Below are 16,115 nucleotides of genomic sequence, written 5' to 3' on the forward strand. Positions count from 1 at the left end.
AGAATTTTACAGGTGAGTTAAAGCATCTTGAACGGTGATGATAGGTTCAGAGCCCAGTTGGTCTGCTTATCTTGAGCTGTACAGAGCGATAGTATTTCTAGTGCCCTTGAGTCATGTGTGGGAGAGAACTAGGTGATCCTTTGTATCAAGGAATTGTCAATCCAGAATTCAAGTGGAGACAAACAGAATTTGGTGTGCCAGTGTAGTTAATGTTAGCAATTCTCTTTGTCTGTGGAGAAGTCATTCTTTAAGAGATAAAGACAATAAGAAATGTACAAAAGGAGATCTCATTTTCTTTTAAACTAGTATTATGCAGATAGGAGGAAAATAGGAGAATGGTAGTGCTGCTATTTTCTGATCAGGACAATAGCTTATGAGTTGTGCTTGGCATAGAGTGAGATTCAGAATGTAACCATTAATAATAATTTCAGTAAATATTTCCTAGAAAAAAATAGAAAAATCTGAAATACAGATTATGGAAAACATTGTTTTCCATTGTAAAATGTCAGTATTACATTCATAGTTAGTACCTTGCAGAGAAAAGTTTATATTCTGCATAAAACAATGCTTTGTTATTTGAAAAACTTGTAACAGTTAAAATGTGAGAAAATACCTTTACAGTAAGGAATTTATGGATCTCATTTATGTTTTTGTCTATTTTTCTGTTATGCATTTTAGATGTCCAAGAAATGGAGGATATGATTAGCACCTGTCAGAAAAGTCACATTAAATATCTCTCTGAAGTAGCAGTCATGAATAGCAACCCAGGGGAGGAAAAAGTGAGACTTATAAGAAGTTTTAATTTGAGCTCAAAACAGAAGTCAGAACTGATTAAGAATAATGGGAACTCCTTAGGGATGAGGACAGAAAAGGTCACTGGGTGTCAGAACATGAGTGTTTTCAGTGAGCCTGGTAAGATGTATGCTGTATATAGTCCTCCTGTGTCTTCTGTAGTTGAAGAATATAAACAATGTGAAAGGACTTTCACTGAGAAGACACACCCTATTGTCCCTCAGAGAACACACACAGGAGAGAAAGCATATGAAAGTAAAATGTGTGGAAAGATTTTCACCAGTAAGGCATACCTTACTGTCCACCAGAGAAGACACACAGATGAGAAACCTTTTGAATGTAACACGTGTGAAATGTCTTTTACCTCGAAGTCAAACCTTACTCTTCACCAAAGAACACACACAGGAAAGAAACCTTATGAATGTAACCTGTGTGGACAGTCTTTCACCTGGAAGTCAAACCTCACTATCCACCAGAGAACACACACAGCAAAGAATCTTTATGAATGTAACGTGTGTGGAAAGTCTTTTGCCAAGAAGGCATGCCTTACTATCCACGAGAGAACACGTATTAGAGAGAAACCTTATGAATGTAACATTTGTAGAAAATCTTTCACCTGCAAGTCATATCTTACTGACCACCACAGAACACACACAGGAGAGAAACCTTATGAATGTAATATGTGTGGAAAGTCTTTCACCCAGATTCTCACCTTACTATCCACCGGAGAACACACACAGGAAAGAAACCTTATGAATGTAACAGGTGTGGAAAGTCTTTCACCCAGAAGTCAACACTCACTGTCCATCAGAGAAGACACACAGGAAAGAAACCTTATGAATGTAACATGTGTGGAAAGTCTTTCACCCAGAAGTCACCACTTACTGTCCACCAGAGAAGACACACAGGCGAGAAACCTTATGAATGTAATGTGTGTGGAAATTCTTTCACCCAGAAGCTACACTTAACTGTCCCCCAGAGAACACACATTGGAGAGAAACCTTATGAATGTAACATGTGTGGAAAGTCTTTCACCAAGAAGTCAAACCTCACTGTCCACCCGAGAACACACACAGGAAAGAAACCTTATGAATGTAGCTTGTGTTGAAAGTCTTTCACCCAGAAGTCAACTCTCACTGTCCATCAGAGTATACACACAGGAAAGAAACCTTATGAATATAACGTGTGTGGAAAGTCTTTCACCCAGAATTCAAACCTTACTGTCCACCAGAGAAAGCACACAGGAAAGAAACTTATGAATGTAACGTGTGTGGAAAGTCTTTCACCCAGAATATACACTTTACTGTCCACTGGAGCACACACACAGGAGAGAAACCTTATGAATGCAACCAGTGTAGAAAGACCTGGAGGTCACAGCTTAACACACATAAGTTGATTCACACAAATGAAATAACTTAGGATTGAGCCAAATGGGAAAGTCTTTGATCTGTAAGAAAATTGAAATTGCAATACAGAACCAATACAGGATAGGGACCTTATGATATAGCAGATGTGGAGTCCCCCAACCACAACACACAGCTCAGGGTTCGTCACAGAACACACAAAACACAGAGACACAGACACAGACACACACACACACACACACACACCCTCACACACAAAGAGGAGAGAAATCCTATGTAGGAAAAATAAATGGAAAGGTTTTCAAGGAAAAGACCTAACAGTTTGAATAAGAGAACAGACACAAGTGAGAAAATACAAATGTAACAATTGTGGAAAGTCCTTTATCAATTGTTCATGAATCCAAGTTCATAGGACACACACAGTGGATTAATCTTAAAAATATTTCAAATGTGGAAATCCTTTGATCAGAAAGGAATACCTCATGTTCATCAGAGAACTGACTCACATAGGAGAAAAGAAAGTAGTGCATAGAACATACGTGAAATGTCTTTCAATCAGAACTGAGTCCTCAGCATATGTGAGAACAGAGACAGGAAAGAAATTATGAGTATAGAAAACATTTTGCCTGAAGTCCCATCTGTACAGGTATCTGAAGAAATCTCTCTGAGAACAGTGCTTCACCTCAGGCTTCCTGTGGCTTCAACAATTTCAGTATTTATTACAATAGTTAAAAATAAAAACTCCTCTTTACAGTATTTTCACAATAGAAAAAAAGAATCTTTAAATCCTTCCTATGATTCCATTTACAAGATAAGGACAGTGGACTTCACATTGCAAGATTTAGCTAGTTGCTCACTTAACCCCTTCCATCACACTGTTCACCCTTGTGCTTTTTGGGGGGAGGAGGGGCTAGGCTTGTGGTCTGAACTCTGGGCCTGGGTGCTGTCCCTCAGCTCTTTAGCTCAAGGCTTGCACTCTTCACTTGAGCCACAGCACTACTTCCAGCTTTTTTTTTCTTTTTGCTTACGTGGTGCTGGGGAATCGAACCCAGGGCCTCATGCATGCATGACAAGCACTCTAACACTGAGCCACCTTCCCAGCCCAACCCTTCTGCTTATCTACAGAGGCCTAGTAAAGAAATGGGATTGGGAGGCACCTGTGCCCTTGGCATTCCTATTTGTACAGTGAGTGAGGAAGCTGACTGTCTGTGAGACCTGGAGTTCACGCTCCAATAGTAGCTCAAGAAAACCATGGTGGAGTCAGGTATGTGTATTACATGTGTTTCTAAGTTAGAAACCTAATTGTTGTGAATACTGGAAAGTCTTCATCTCAGACAAAAAGTTAAAAGAAAATGAGTGGAGGAGGGAGAGAAGGGAAGCCAAAGGTCAGGGAAAAGATGGAAGAAGAGGAGACGAGAGAGTAGTGGAGAGAAGGGAAAAAGAGGGAAAGGGAAAGGAAGAGGAGAATACAGGAGAGGAAGAAAGCCTTATGGCATTAGATTTGACAGTAAATCCTTAAATAGGACACCAAAAGTGACTCATGCAACAAAGAAACAAACAAACAAATGCCAGGTTCTGGTGGTTCACACCTGTACACCTAACTACTCAGGTGGGTGAGATCTGAGGATCATGGTTCAAAGCCAGCCTGGTAAGGAAAACTTGTGAACTCTTATCTCCTATGAAGCACCAAAAAATCAGAAGTGGAGCAGTGTCCCAAGTGGTAGAGTGCTGGCCTTGAACTCATGGGCTGAGGGACAAGCTCAGACCCAGAGTTCAAACCCCATGACTCACAATAAATAAATAAATGAATAAGGGCTGGGAAGGTGGTCCAGTGGTAGAGTGCTCGCCTTGCATGCATGAGGCCCTGGGTTCCATTACTCAGCACCACATAAGCAGAAAAAGTCAGAAGTGGGTGCTGTGGTTTAAATGGTAGAGTGCTAGCCTTGAACAGAAGAGCTGAGGAATATCGCCCAGGCCCAGAGTTCAGGCCTCAAAACTGACCAAAAAAAAAAACCAAAAACCAAAAATTCCTAAAATAAATGAATGAATAAAAAGTAAAAAATAAATCCAAAACTAAACAAGATTAAGTGCATACAATGAAAACCTTGTCTACTGAAAAGTACTATCAACGAAGAAGCAAATGAATGGTAGGAGAAAATATTTGCATATGTCTTTATATAACTTCTTAACAAATCTGAATTAGAAAATATAAAGAAAATCCTATAAGAAACCCACACAAAAAAAACTAATTTGAAAATGGGTAAAAAGATTGAAGAGAATTTTCTAAAAAGGACATACAAAAATAGCTGATTAAAATATAAAAGTATCAATAGTCATGAGAAAAATTCAAATCAAAATTACTATAAAGTAACTATTTTACACATATTAGTATGGCCATAGTTTTAAACAAAACAACAAAAATCCTTCCAAAGTCTAACAAAAGGTAGGAAAGATGTGCCAACAATGTGAATCTTGGTGCATTTCTCTCTGGTATGTAAAACTATCAAAGATGGGACAAAGAGTCCTAAAAAGAACTAAATTTAGAATTACATAGAAATATGGTCCAGCACTTCTACACTTGTATGTACCTTAGAGAAAAACAGATTTCTATAAATACCATCAAGTACAGCCTAAGTTTCAAGAAAGACAAATACCACAAAGCAGTCCAAGAGTATTTACAGAGAGTACTTATATCACACTCAGTCCTGTACAATAGTCAAAGTTATGTTTGACCACACTATGTCACCAATTCCAGTAAAACATCATTAGGATAGTCTAATGTTATGTATGAGAATGTGATGTCTGACCAGTTTCTAGCCAACCTTTACCTTCCATGAGAAGTTACCTCCTAGGTGTCATTGAATCACATAACAAGTGGGACAACTTTGTCCTGACATTAAAAAATGAGAAACAGTAGCTGGGAAGGTGGCTCAGTGTTAGAGCGCTTGCCTTGCATGCATGAGGCCCTGGGTTCGATTCCTCAGCACCACATAAACAAAAAGAAAAAAGCCGGAAGTGCCGCTGTGGCTCAAGTGGTAGAGCGCTAGCCTTGAGCTGAGGGACAGCGCCCAGGCCCATAGTACAGGACCCACGACAGGACCACCCCCACCCCCACAAAAAAAGAGAAAACAAACTAAAGCAAATCTGCACTTAACTTAGAAGGCAAGAATTGATAATCGGCTAAATCCAAGCCATCTTTAGCTTTTGTAGAAGCATGTTTGTGAAGCTGAATGTTTTTTTTTTTCCTGTTCTTCAAACTTGGACACAATTAGGTTCATAAAATGGAATGCCAAAAAGAGTGAGAAATGAAAGAATCTCATCAGAGATCCTTTCATTCTTTCTTGCTTTGGACAATGAATAAAAATTCTGGAACCATGGCTTGGAGAGAAGCCAAATGAGAGAGTCAGAAAAGAACCTGTGTGATTTTACCCTAGAAGTTCCTGGTCAGAGCATGAGATGTGGGCTGGAAAAGCATAAAGCCTTCTTATGGGAGAAGAAACATTCCTGAATCAAGTAGAGCATTAAAGTCTCCACTAAAGACAAATCCACAGAAGAGTGAGGTCTTATGTGTTACTAAACAACATTAACAGAAAATACACTCAGAAATGTAGATCCATAAAATGTAAAAGAAACAACTTATATAGGTATGTACTTTTGCTTATACTTGTTGGTTGATGACACAGGAAATTCTATTATCTAGCCTTCTGGTTTTTTTCTCCACTTACCCACAATGATAATTGTTAATATAAAATACATGAACTTTGCAGTGACATTTACAAAAAGGGAAAAATCTATTCTGTTTACTTCAGTGAGGTTGGTTTTTTTTTTTTTTTTTTTTTATAGGAAACACAATATGAATCCTTTAAAAGCAGTGTTTGCACATTAGTCCTCGGTTTTTCTACATCACAAGAATGTTTTCTTACTTTGAAAAACTTAAAGTGAATTTATTATAGGCTAAGTGTTCACATTCACAATACTTAAGATGAGGCGTGTTACAAATTTCAAAGTGTAGTATTTTCTGTTTGTTTTGGGATTTGCACTGTCCTCATCCACATTAGTGACTGAACATCCAGCCTTAAAATTTTCAAATTTTCTATTTCATATTATTTTATTAGAATATAATCTGAATTTAAAAGAGGACATTGTAACTGGCCTCTCATGAAAATATCTATAATCTTAGCTACTTAGAAGGCTGAAATCTGAGGAAAGTTAGTATTATCCCCACCCTTGCTCCTCAACTCCACCCAAGCCTGAGCTGGTCCTAGATCTAGAGTTCCCTCATACTACTGACCACTCCCTCTCTCTACCCACACCTACCTGAGCATGTACCTCCCTAACTTCTTGTCTCTCCCCCCCAACCCCACCCACCCACCCTTCCCACCCACTCCTGTTGCTACCTGAAGAGAGACAAATGCATGTCTTCCTCTCCTGGGAAATATGGTCCTTCTAGTAAACCTTATAAGAATCTTTCTCCTGTGCCTGCTAGTGGTCCCCTGGGATTGACATAAAGGAACCCAAAAGGATCACAAATTGAAGTCATGGTTACAAGGATGTCTGAGAGACTTATCTCCAATAAAATAGCCAAAGTAGCTGGAAGTGGAGATGTGGCTTAAGTGGTACAACATTATCATTGAACCAAATAATTTCATGGTCATTTTCAAGACCTTGAGTTCAAGAGTCAGGACAAGCACACACATAGCAAGGTCATTGTATTGTATTCAACTATTTTAAGAATTGATTTGGAATGCATATATAGGAACTCTCTCTCTCTCTCTCTCTCTCTCTCTCTCTCTCTCTCTCTCTCTCTCTCTCTCTCTCTCTCTCTCTTTCTCTCTCTTGTCTGTCGTGGGGCCTGAACTCTGAGCCTGGGAACTGTTCCTCAGTTCCTAAACTCAAAGCTAGCACTCTACCACTTGAGCCACAGTGCACTGCCAGCTTTTTCTACTTATGTGGTTCCGAGGAATCAAACCCAGGGACTTATTCATGCAAGGCAAGCACTCTACCACTGAACCACCTGCCCAGCCAGTCTCTCTCATTTTAAGTGATGTAAAATAGGCTAATTATATGAGTGGAGAAATTGTAATTTGTCAGAACAGACACATTAATTGGAGTATATCTGTGCCAGCAACATTTTGAAAGTTTCAAAAGCCATAGGAAGTGCAGAGGATGAAAAGAGGATCAATATGTTTATATAAGACATTTTGAAAGAATGTTTACCATTCATTAGCTTCAATTCGTAAAAAGCAAGTTTATAAAGTCACATGGGTGAGTACCAGAATCTCTAGGTTCAGGAGTATAAATGCAGTATAAATGCTCCAGGCAAAGCATAAGCTTCAAGAAGCATGCCTGCAGGAAGGGGATGTTGGTTCAAGGCTTCCTACAAACTTGGCTGAACCTTTACTGACTCTACCTTTATCCTTATTATATTCTTCTGGGATGTACATTCATTGCCTTTATTCTGGTTTTGGCTATTTTTCTATTGATCCATGAACAGAGCATGTTGTTTCTTTCCAGTCCAATAGAGATGGCTTCTCTGAATAATACAGACTAGCACCAAAGATTAAATGTGGGCAATGCCACATTCAATCTATCATCTGATGTGACACTGCCTCCAGACACTCCTACAACTTCACAAGCAGTATTGTGGCTCCCACATAGTAAGTACAGAAACAAAATTTCCAGATATGTTACAACAGGCAGAATTAATGAATTAAACTAACCTAGAAAGAGTTATCCTAGAAGCTCAGAGAGTTCTAGAAAAAGGGACCCCTGATAATAAAAGGAAAAGAAATATTCCCCCAACAGTTATGATTAAGTTTAGTCCAGCTTACATTATAGGGAATAGATGGTGGATTCCCACAAAATATAAACTTAGTGACATCACATTTCCTGAACCAACTGATGAACCATTGCCTTATACAGGAGCTTATAAAGATGAAAATAGATGGATTCATGTAAAAGGAAAAAGGGTATTTTGGAACTTACTAGATTTTATGCAAAGATTAGGTAGATCTAGACAATTATTGTGTTTATTATCAAAACAACAATAATATAGTTAGAAATTTATGCGAACAAATATTGGGATTAAAATGATAGAAAACAGAGAATCCCTGACTCAACCTGGAAGAGGTTTTTAGGATGGTTTCAAAGGGACTTGAAAATATATGAAAAAAATAGAGTACAATATAAGTACAGCCCTGTCTTAGGTTTGTTAATTATTAAACATAAAAATGGCTGAATAGATGATGCGTTCAACTGTATGCTAGACTTGTTCCACACCACTTAGCTTAAACAGTTGGTGGGATAGTCATCAATTTTCACGTAATCCATCAATGCTTTGCTTTTCTTAAAAATTGATTACGTGCTTAAATAAACAAAGAATCTATGTCACAAACACACGCCGTATAAAAATGTTAATTCTCCTCAATAAAGATACACTCAAATGCAACTCTTTTGAGTCTGTCTGTCTGTCACTTCGCCGACTCCTTGCCCACCTATCCCAAGAACCCTTTCCCATAGGTCCCAGTGCTCTGGCCCAGCTGGTCGGTCGCACCTCTGAATATAAATTATGTCTCTGTTTTGCCTTAAAAATTTGAATATCTCCCCTCTCACTTTCAAAAGGTATTTGCAACTGGGTGCCAGTGGCTCATGCCTGTAATCCTAGGTACTCAGGAGGCTGAGATCTGAGGATGCTGGTCCAAAGTCAGCATTGGCAGGAAAGTGCATGAGCTTTATCTCCAATTAACCACCAGAAAAATGGAAGTGACCTTGTGGCTCAAGTTGTGGAGAGCTCACGTTGAGGGGAAGAGCTCAGGGAGTGTGCTCAGGCCCAGAGTTCAAACCACACGATCAGCTATTTACAGACACCTAACTGATTGATTCTGGGATCATTTCCCCTTCTCTAATTCTAATTCTCTAATTTTATTATATATATACTGGACTAAAATAGCAGAATTTTAAGGTAGACATACTTAATAATCTTTGAATTAAATTGATTTGTCAAACTCTCCTCATTATTTTCCCAGAAACTCCCAAATTCCATCTATGAAATTTTAAGTAGTTTTTAGTTATTTGTGTCTGAAATTTGCCTTTCCTTTAAACGTCTTTTTTCCCTCATTTTGTTGTTGGTCCTGAGGCTTGAAGTCAGAGCATGGGCACTGTCTGTGAGCATTTGCTCTGCTCTACTGGCCTTTCTTTCATTAATTGCTTCAGGAAACTAGTGAAAAGTTTCCTCCCAGTGGTTTCTTAGAAAATCATACTCCTCCTCCAAGACTCTTCAAAAAAAATGGTTTTCTAGGTTGATCAGGGTGCATGTGGGTGGAGGTAGAGTTTAGGGTAGGTCTATGTTCATGTGAAGCTTGATCAGTAGCTCCAAACCAGTCTGCTTTTACTTTTCTGTTTTGCATATCCTGTTTTGTTTTGATTTCTACCTCTTCTCTGATCCTAGAAGTTTCTGGCAGCAACTCTAGGCTACCTATCCAGTGGTCCTCAGACTTGTCTTCCCAGACTGTATGCATTACACTGTGGAATAAGCCATTTGCCTCCCTCCCTCATATCAGACATCCTAAGCTTGTCTCTTAAGGATTTGGTGTGATTGTTGATGATCCTTCCCCCACATCATGACTGGGAAGGATTGCTAGGAAATATTCATGCCTAATATTCAGTCCTCCAGTGCATGGGTTCTCCATGGCTCTTTTAGTGGATGTGAGCTATTCCTCATGAATATGGAGATCGTGAGGCACATATGGCTATATAGATGGCAACATTGGAGCACCTACAAAATATGAAGGAAAAATAATTCTTTCTTTCTGTAAAAGTTAAAAGTAAGTTCCTGCGAGGCAAGGAGATAAGGATAAGGTTAAAATGGGTTCTTCCTAGACTAGCTGTGTCACATAGTTTCCATTGTTCAAGGGTAGATTTTTCAAACATTCATTTCTAAGTATTAACTTTATTGTACTAGTATAAATAGAATTTACTTCCTTCATTATTTTTTTTTATTGTGAAAATACTGCACAGAGGGTTTACAATTACGTGGTCAAGATAATGAGTACATTTCTTTTTTTTTGGGGGGGGGGGTCCTGTCGTGGGGCCTGAACTCTGGTCCTGGGCGCTGTCCTTCAGCTCTTCAGCTCAAGGCTAGAACTCTACCACTTTGAGCCAAAGCGCCACTTCCGGCTTTTTGCTTATGTGGTGCTGAGGAATTGAACCCAGGGCCTCATGCATGCAAGGCAAGCGCTCTACCACTGAGCCACCTTCCCAGCCCCATGAGTACATTTCTTGTGAAGCATTGTAGCCTCCTCCTTTTTCCCCCTTCCCATCCCTTCCCATCCTCCCCCACAACCCTCCACCCATCCTCCCTGCTCCCCCTCTTTCCCCCCACCAAAGTTGTAAATTTCGTTTTTAATGTAACCCCTTGTACATCTCATTGTTGCAATGGGTCTACCTGTATTCCTATTTAAACAATTTGTTTTTCCGCTTCCCCTCCACAAATTATACCAACATTAAATACAGTGAAAGCAGGGGTTATACTGTGGGGGAAGGACATACAAAGCAACAAAGAAATAATCTTATAAATGTGTTAGAAACAATCGCAAGAAAGAAAAAAAAACATTTGAATACATATCTTAGGGTTCATTTCTCTAACATCACCTTATCTGACCTTTCTGCTTTACTCAGACATATACTAGATATTGCAAATAAGGGAAACCATGGGACCTATGTTTCTTTGGGCCTAGTTTACTTTCCTACATTATTTTTGAATTGTACATTGCTCACAGACGTAAGTCTCATTATTTGTTACACAAATATTATATCCTCCTCCTTCATTCATCTCAATGATTGACTATTGCAGATGCTGAGGTAGAAGGTACAAGTATGGCAAGGTATTCAGGGATAGATTATGGCTCTGACTTCCTCTGGAGGAAATGGTGAATGAATGGAAAATATAGGGAGCTTATGCATAACACTTCTAGAATTCCTTTGGCAGGGAATGTGGTGCACCCATTTGGGTTCCACTATGCTCAGTGATTCCAGTGGTTGCTCTGATCCGCCACCATACAGGGCCTGTGGATTATTGAGAACCTGTGAATTTCACATCTTGTCCTCTGTTCTGGTGGTGGAAGTCTCCCAATATGCACTGTGGGACTGGGCTCAGAGGAATGACGTGATCAGTGGGACCTTGTTGGCCCCCATGTTTGTCAGCCTGTTTGGACAAGCTCACCCTGACATCTGCAACTGGCTGCTGCTGAGGCCTATTTCGACTAATGCCTCTCTTCATCCCATACCTCTGTTTCAGAGACCTGTCCTGTTTCATGGTTTTGTATGATTTATTGTGCGGGCTTGTGTTATGTATCCATACATGCTGGTAGTTGGGCTGGGTATGGTTTTCAAGAGTGGGGTGGTTTATCATGCCTCTTAATTGTGTTCTCATTAACTGCATAAGTACTCTGAGATTACTTAACTTGTGATGCCTGTTCAGTTGATAGTACCATGATGCTATAATAAGTTTGGGTCTCTGTTTGCTATTGAGTTGTAAGGGGTTGTTAGCCATTGCTGCAGATTTTGGGGAATCTTCGTTGCTACCCTAACTCTTCTTGCTAGTGCTACTGCTTCTACTGTGGAACTTATCCAAGCCATATATACAGCACAACATGTTAATACTTTAGCTTGATTTGTTTCTGGTGCCCGTGGATGAAGGTGGTTGTAGATAAAAAGATTGTGATAGGTTTCATGATTAGGAAACAGCAATGATGTATGTTGATAATCAGGTAGACCTGCTAAAGACCCAGTTAAAAATGATGTGTCATGCTACTGGTTAGTACATCTGTGTTATCCCTCTTAAATAAGATGGAAATATGACTGGACCAATAGCCAGTGACATATTGGAGGAATCTGGTCCTTTGATAATTAAAGCTTAGACATTATGCAGCTTCAGGGTCAGAAATCTGATATTGGTCACTCCACCCTATAGGTAGCACACCCTGCAGACTTAGCTGCATCAGTTCACCATTATCTACAGGGATTCAACCTGGGAAATAGCACTCCTTTTACCATTTCTTAGGCATTTTTCTGTTTCTTGTTTTGGTATTCCTTTTTGTTCCATTCTTCCTGATATGTATGATCTGCTGCTTTTTCCAGGTTCAGGCTGATAGACACTTGCTCAATTTACAAAATAAAAAGAAGGACATGTTGCAGACCCGGAGGTGCCAGAGCTGGCAAGGTGTGAGCAAAAGCTCCACAAGCACGGACTGCAACCTTCAGGGCTATGAGTACTTGCCCTTTTCATAGGAGGGAGTGTTCCTTTCAGCTTCTGGGCCTGGGGTCTTACCTGTAGGAGTTTGGTGGACAAAGGTTGAAGTAGAATGAGGAAGGATGCATATGATCTGCAGTTATTGCCACATTGAGTCCTACAACAAAGTGATGCAAGCACTGGACAGACTAAGGTTGTTGCTGAAATAAAGAGAGATTCATCATTGGCTTTGTCTCTGTCTCTTCCATTATCATCCCCTTGTTCTTGCATACCACTGATGGTGTTGTGGCTGGCCCCCAGCAGTGGTAGTATGCTTACCTAGCATGCATGAAGCTCTGGTTCAAGTCCTCACTACCACATGCACAGAAAAAGCAGAATGTGGAATTGTGGCTCATGTAGTAGGGTGCTAGTCTTGGGCAAAAGAAGTTCAGTGACTGTCCATGCACTGAGCTCAAGCCCCAGGGTTGGGACATAAAACACAACAAATGCAAGCTGGGTGATGGTGCCTCATGTCTGTAATCCTTGCTGTTCAAAAAGCTGAAACTGAGGATCTAGGTTCAAAATCAGCGTGGTCAGAAACATGTGTGAGACACTTATCTCCAGTGAACACTAGAAATCCGGAAGTGTGTTGTGGCTCACATGGTAGAGCACTTGAGCTCAGAGATGGTTCCCAGGCTCAGAGGACAAGTGCCATGACTGAACAAAAAAAAAGGGGGATACAAGAATAAATAAATGCACCAGAAATAGAGGCTTGAACAATGAAAACTACACTACACAGGTAGTCTTGGAAGCACTCCATTTTTTCCTGATTCATTTCTCCTTGCCTCTCAGGAATTTATTTTACAGAATGAGATTAGGTTTTCTTTGTAGTATTAGAAGTGCTTTTAAATTGAAGTCTATACATCCAAATATGTCCTTTGATTCCCATTTTCATGAGGAATAGGTCAGCTCCACAAAACGGACATGCAAAACCCATACACTGAAGAACTAAAATCTGGCATGAAAGTTTCCAATCCAATCCATCCCAATTATGTTGTATGTAAAGGATCACCCAAAATCACAAGAAACCTTTAGGAGTCACGTGTAGGATCTCTGACTATGAGAGAGAGAGAATGTTGCAGACCCTGGGGTGCCTGCCAGGAACAGGCAAACTGTGAGCAAAGGCTTCAGGGCCATTGACTCCCACCTTCAGGACTGCAAGTCCTTGCTCTTTCTTGGTTTGAGGAAGTCTGTATTCTAGCTGTTTGGGGTGGGGCTTTAAGTGAAGGGAGTCTTTGGTGGAAAAGATAGATTGAAATAGAATGAGGAAAATGTGTGCTGTTTACACGTTTAGGCAGTGTGCCTAGACCAATATTACACAAGCATTTGAGAATTATAGCAGAATTGTGCCATCTCTGTCTCTTTAATCATCATCCCATAGGCCCACAAAAGCCTTGATTGTGCTCTTATGGGACTGTGGCAGGAGACAAAAGATTTATTCCACAGCTTAATGGATAAGGTCTGAGAAGACAAGTCTGAGGTCCCCTAGATATGTAGCCTAAAGCTACTGAGAAGAACTATTAGGATCAGAGAGGAGGTAAGAATTCTAAAGAGATTTTCACATGCAAAATGAAAATTCAAAATCAGACTGGTTTGCAAGTGATTAAGCTTCATATCAACATAGACCTACCCTAAACTTCACTCTTCTACCCACCTGCATTCCTTCTGACCCCCCAAAAACACTCTCTTTGTAGGAAAATGAGGGTAATGTGCCCTGTTCTTAAGAATCCTGTGAGGAAACTTTTCACTAGTTACCTGAAGAAATTATTAAAGGAAATGCAAATAGAGCACAGCAAATGCTCACAGATAGTGTGCAAGCTCTGAGTGCAAGCCTCAAGACCAATAGCAAAAAGAAAAAAACATAACACTCTTAAATGAAAAGCAAACTTCAGAAACAACCAAAACCTCGTTTTGATTTAATAGATAGAAATGAGGATTGTCTGGAAAATTAATTGTTAGATTTTTGCAAAATCCAAATCAGCACAAGGATTATGCTGCATATCCATGAAACAATCTTCCTATTCTATACCCGTGTGTACATTATAGCAATGGGAAATGACCTGGTATAAGTTCAGTGTCTGTGAGTACCTTTGCAAGATGGGAGGGGAGGTATTAAACAATTTAAGGCAAAACAGAGATGTAATTTACATTCAGCAGAACGCAGGAATTGAACAAAAAGGGAGGTAGAAGCATTACAGTCACATAAACTCAATTTCATTATTGGAACTAAGAATCAAACAGTCAATGTATCCAATTCTCCCCATTTATTTACATTTTGTGGCTGATCTTACAATATTTCAGGAAGGCAACTGTGCTTTTCAAGTAAAACTTATCTTAGCTCCCACAGCAGGGAGAGAAAAGTCCCAATGCATACAAGCATTCTTGTGACCAGGGTGGTGCCGAGCATTGTGGGAATTGTAGTCTCCACGTCGGACATTTTCTTGAAAGTCCTGGGTTGTTTTTGTTTTTTGGAGGGCAGAGGTGGGGCCGAAGGTCATTTTGCCCATGCATCTCCCCGTCCACCACGGGCATTTTAAGTCTGCATATTCCGGATTATTTCTCTTTGACTTGCTGCTGGAAGTGCCCTGAAGTACAGTTTGGCCTTCTATAGGTGGAAGCCAGGAGGCCAGCGCTCAGCTCTGTGCAGTGGAGCTTTGGAGCCATTACTTGAAGGAATCTCAGGCTTTGGAACTGATGTCAGGTAGGAACTGTGCGATTGCTGCAAGAGTCTACCCTCCACGGTTTTCAGTTTCTTTTTCTGTTTCTGTTATTTTAGTCATTGGTGGGGCTTAAACTCTGAGCCTGCAAGCACCATTCCTGAGCTGGAGCTCAAAAGGAGAGCTTTATACTTGAGCCTAAGCGCCTACTTCCCCCTCTATGCTTTTCTCCAGTCTAGGGTTGATAATTTGCTTGAGGTTCAGGAGTTTGTGCTGCCATTAGCTTCTGGGCCCTGAGCTGCAAGAACCTGGTTCCCAAATGTCTAAGAGCAAGCTGGGTGATTCTGCAGATGAGGAGAGCCCAAGAGCTGTGCATTTGAATTCCAAGATCAAGGGATTCTTCTATTAATCCATATGACTTTATTTGCTTTGCCTAGTTGTAAGAGGAGTACAGGAAGAATTCTAGTGAAATTGTGAGGTGTATGCCTGCCTTGAGTCCTCTTACATTGCAGTTGTATTTGGGGCTTCTGTGTTGTTTCTCCTAGAGATATTTTAATCTGTTTGGCTTGGGTTTTTAATCTCCTGGCTTGAATTCACACATGTTTGTACAGGACCCTGTCTCTAGCGACAATTGTATATGGGATATTGGAGTATTGAGTGCTGGTCCTGTGTTTTTAGGAATGAAACCTAGCAATGTTTGAAGCAGAGCACCCTATGAATAGGAATCTCTATCCTAAATGGACAGACCTTGTCAATTCTGAGAAGCCCTAATTGGAAGAAGCAGAAAATCACAGCAATGGGAAGATGTTGCTAGCTTCCCTTGCCTTATGCAAAAATTGTAGCTACTTCCCTGAGCACCAGATTCACGTGGTACTCTTTCCTACACCACTCTCAATCACTTTGTGTTGTTGCAAGATTGTAACTAATTTATAGGAGTCGTGATGAGCTGGCTTGGGGAATAAGCCAGAGCCTAGATTTCAGAGTGTACCTGAGGCTGTGGTTTGCTATGGTGGG

The 16,115-nt window shown here is 40.2% G+C and overlaps 1 protein-coding gene across 1 annotated transcript; it reads left to right on the forward strand.

Moving 5' to 3' along the window:
* Positions 1-1,052: 1,052 nt before the first annotated feature.
* On the forward strand, positions 1,053-12,443 carry LOC122123309 (zinc finger protein 2-like). The gene is given in 4 exon segments (XM_042697664.1): positions 1,053-1,335; positions 1,497-2,097; positions 11,181-11,475; positions 12,294-12,443. Coding segments are annotated over 4 exon segments (1,329 nt in total).
* The last annotated feature ends 3,672 nt before the right edge of the window (positions 12,444-16,115 follow it).

Source organism: Dipodomys spectabilis, unplaced genomic scaffold, assembly GCF_019054845.1.
Source record: "Dipodomys spectabilis isolate Male_0828 unplaced genomic scaffold, ASM1905484v1 ptg000227l, whole genome shotgun sequence".
In the NCBI taxonomy this organism is placed as follows: Eukaryota; Metazoa; Chordata; class Mammalia; order Rodentia; family Heteromyidae; genus Dipodomys; species Dipodomys spectabilis.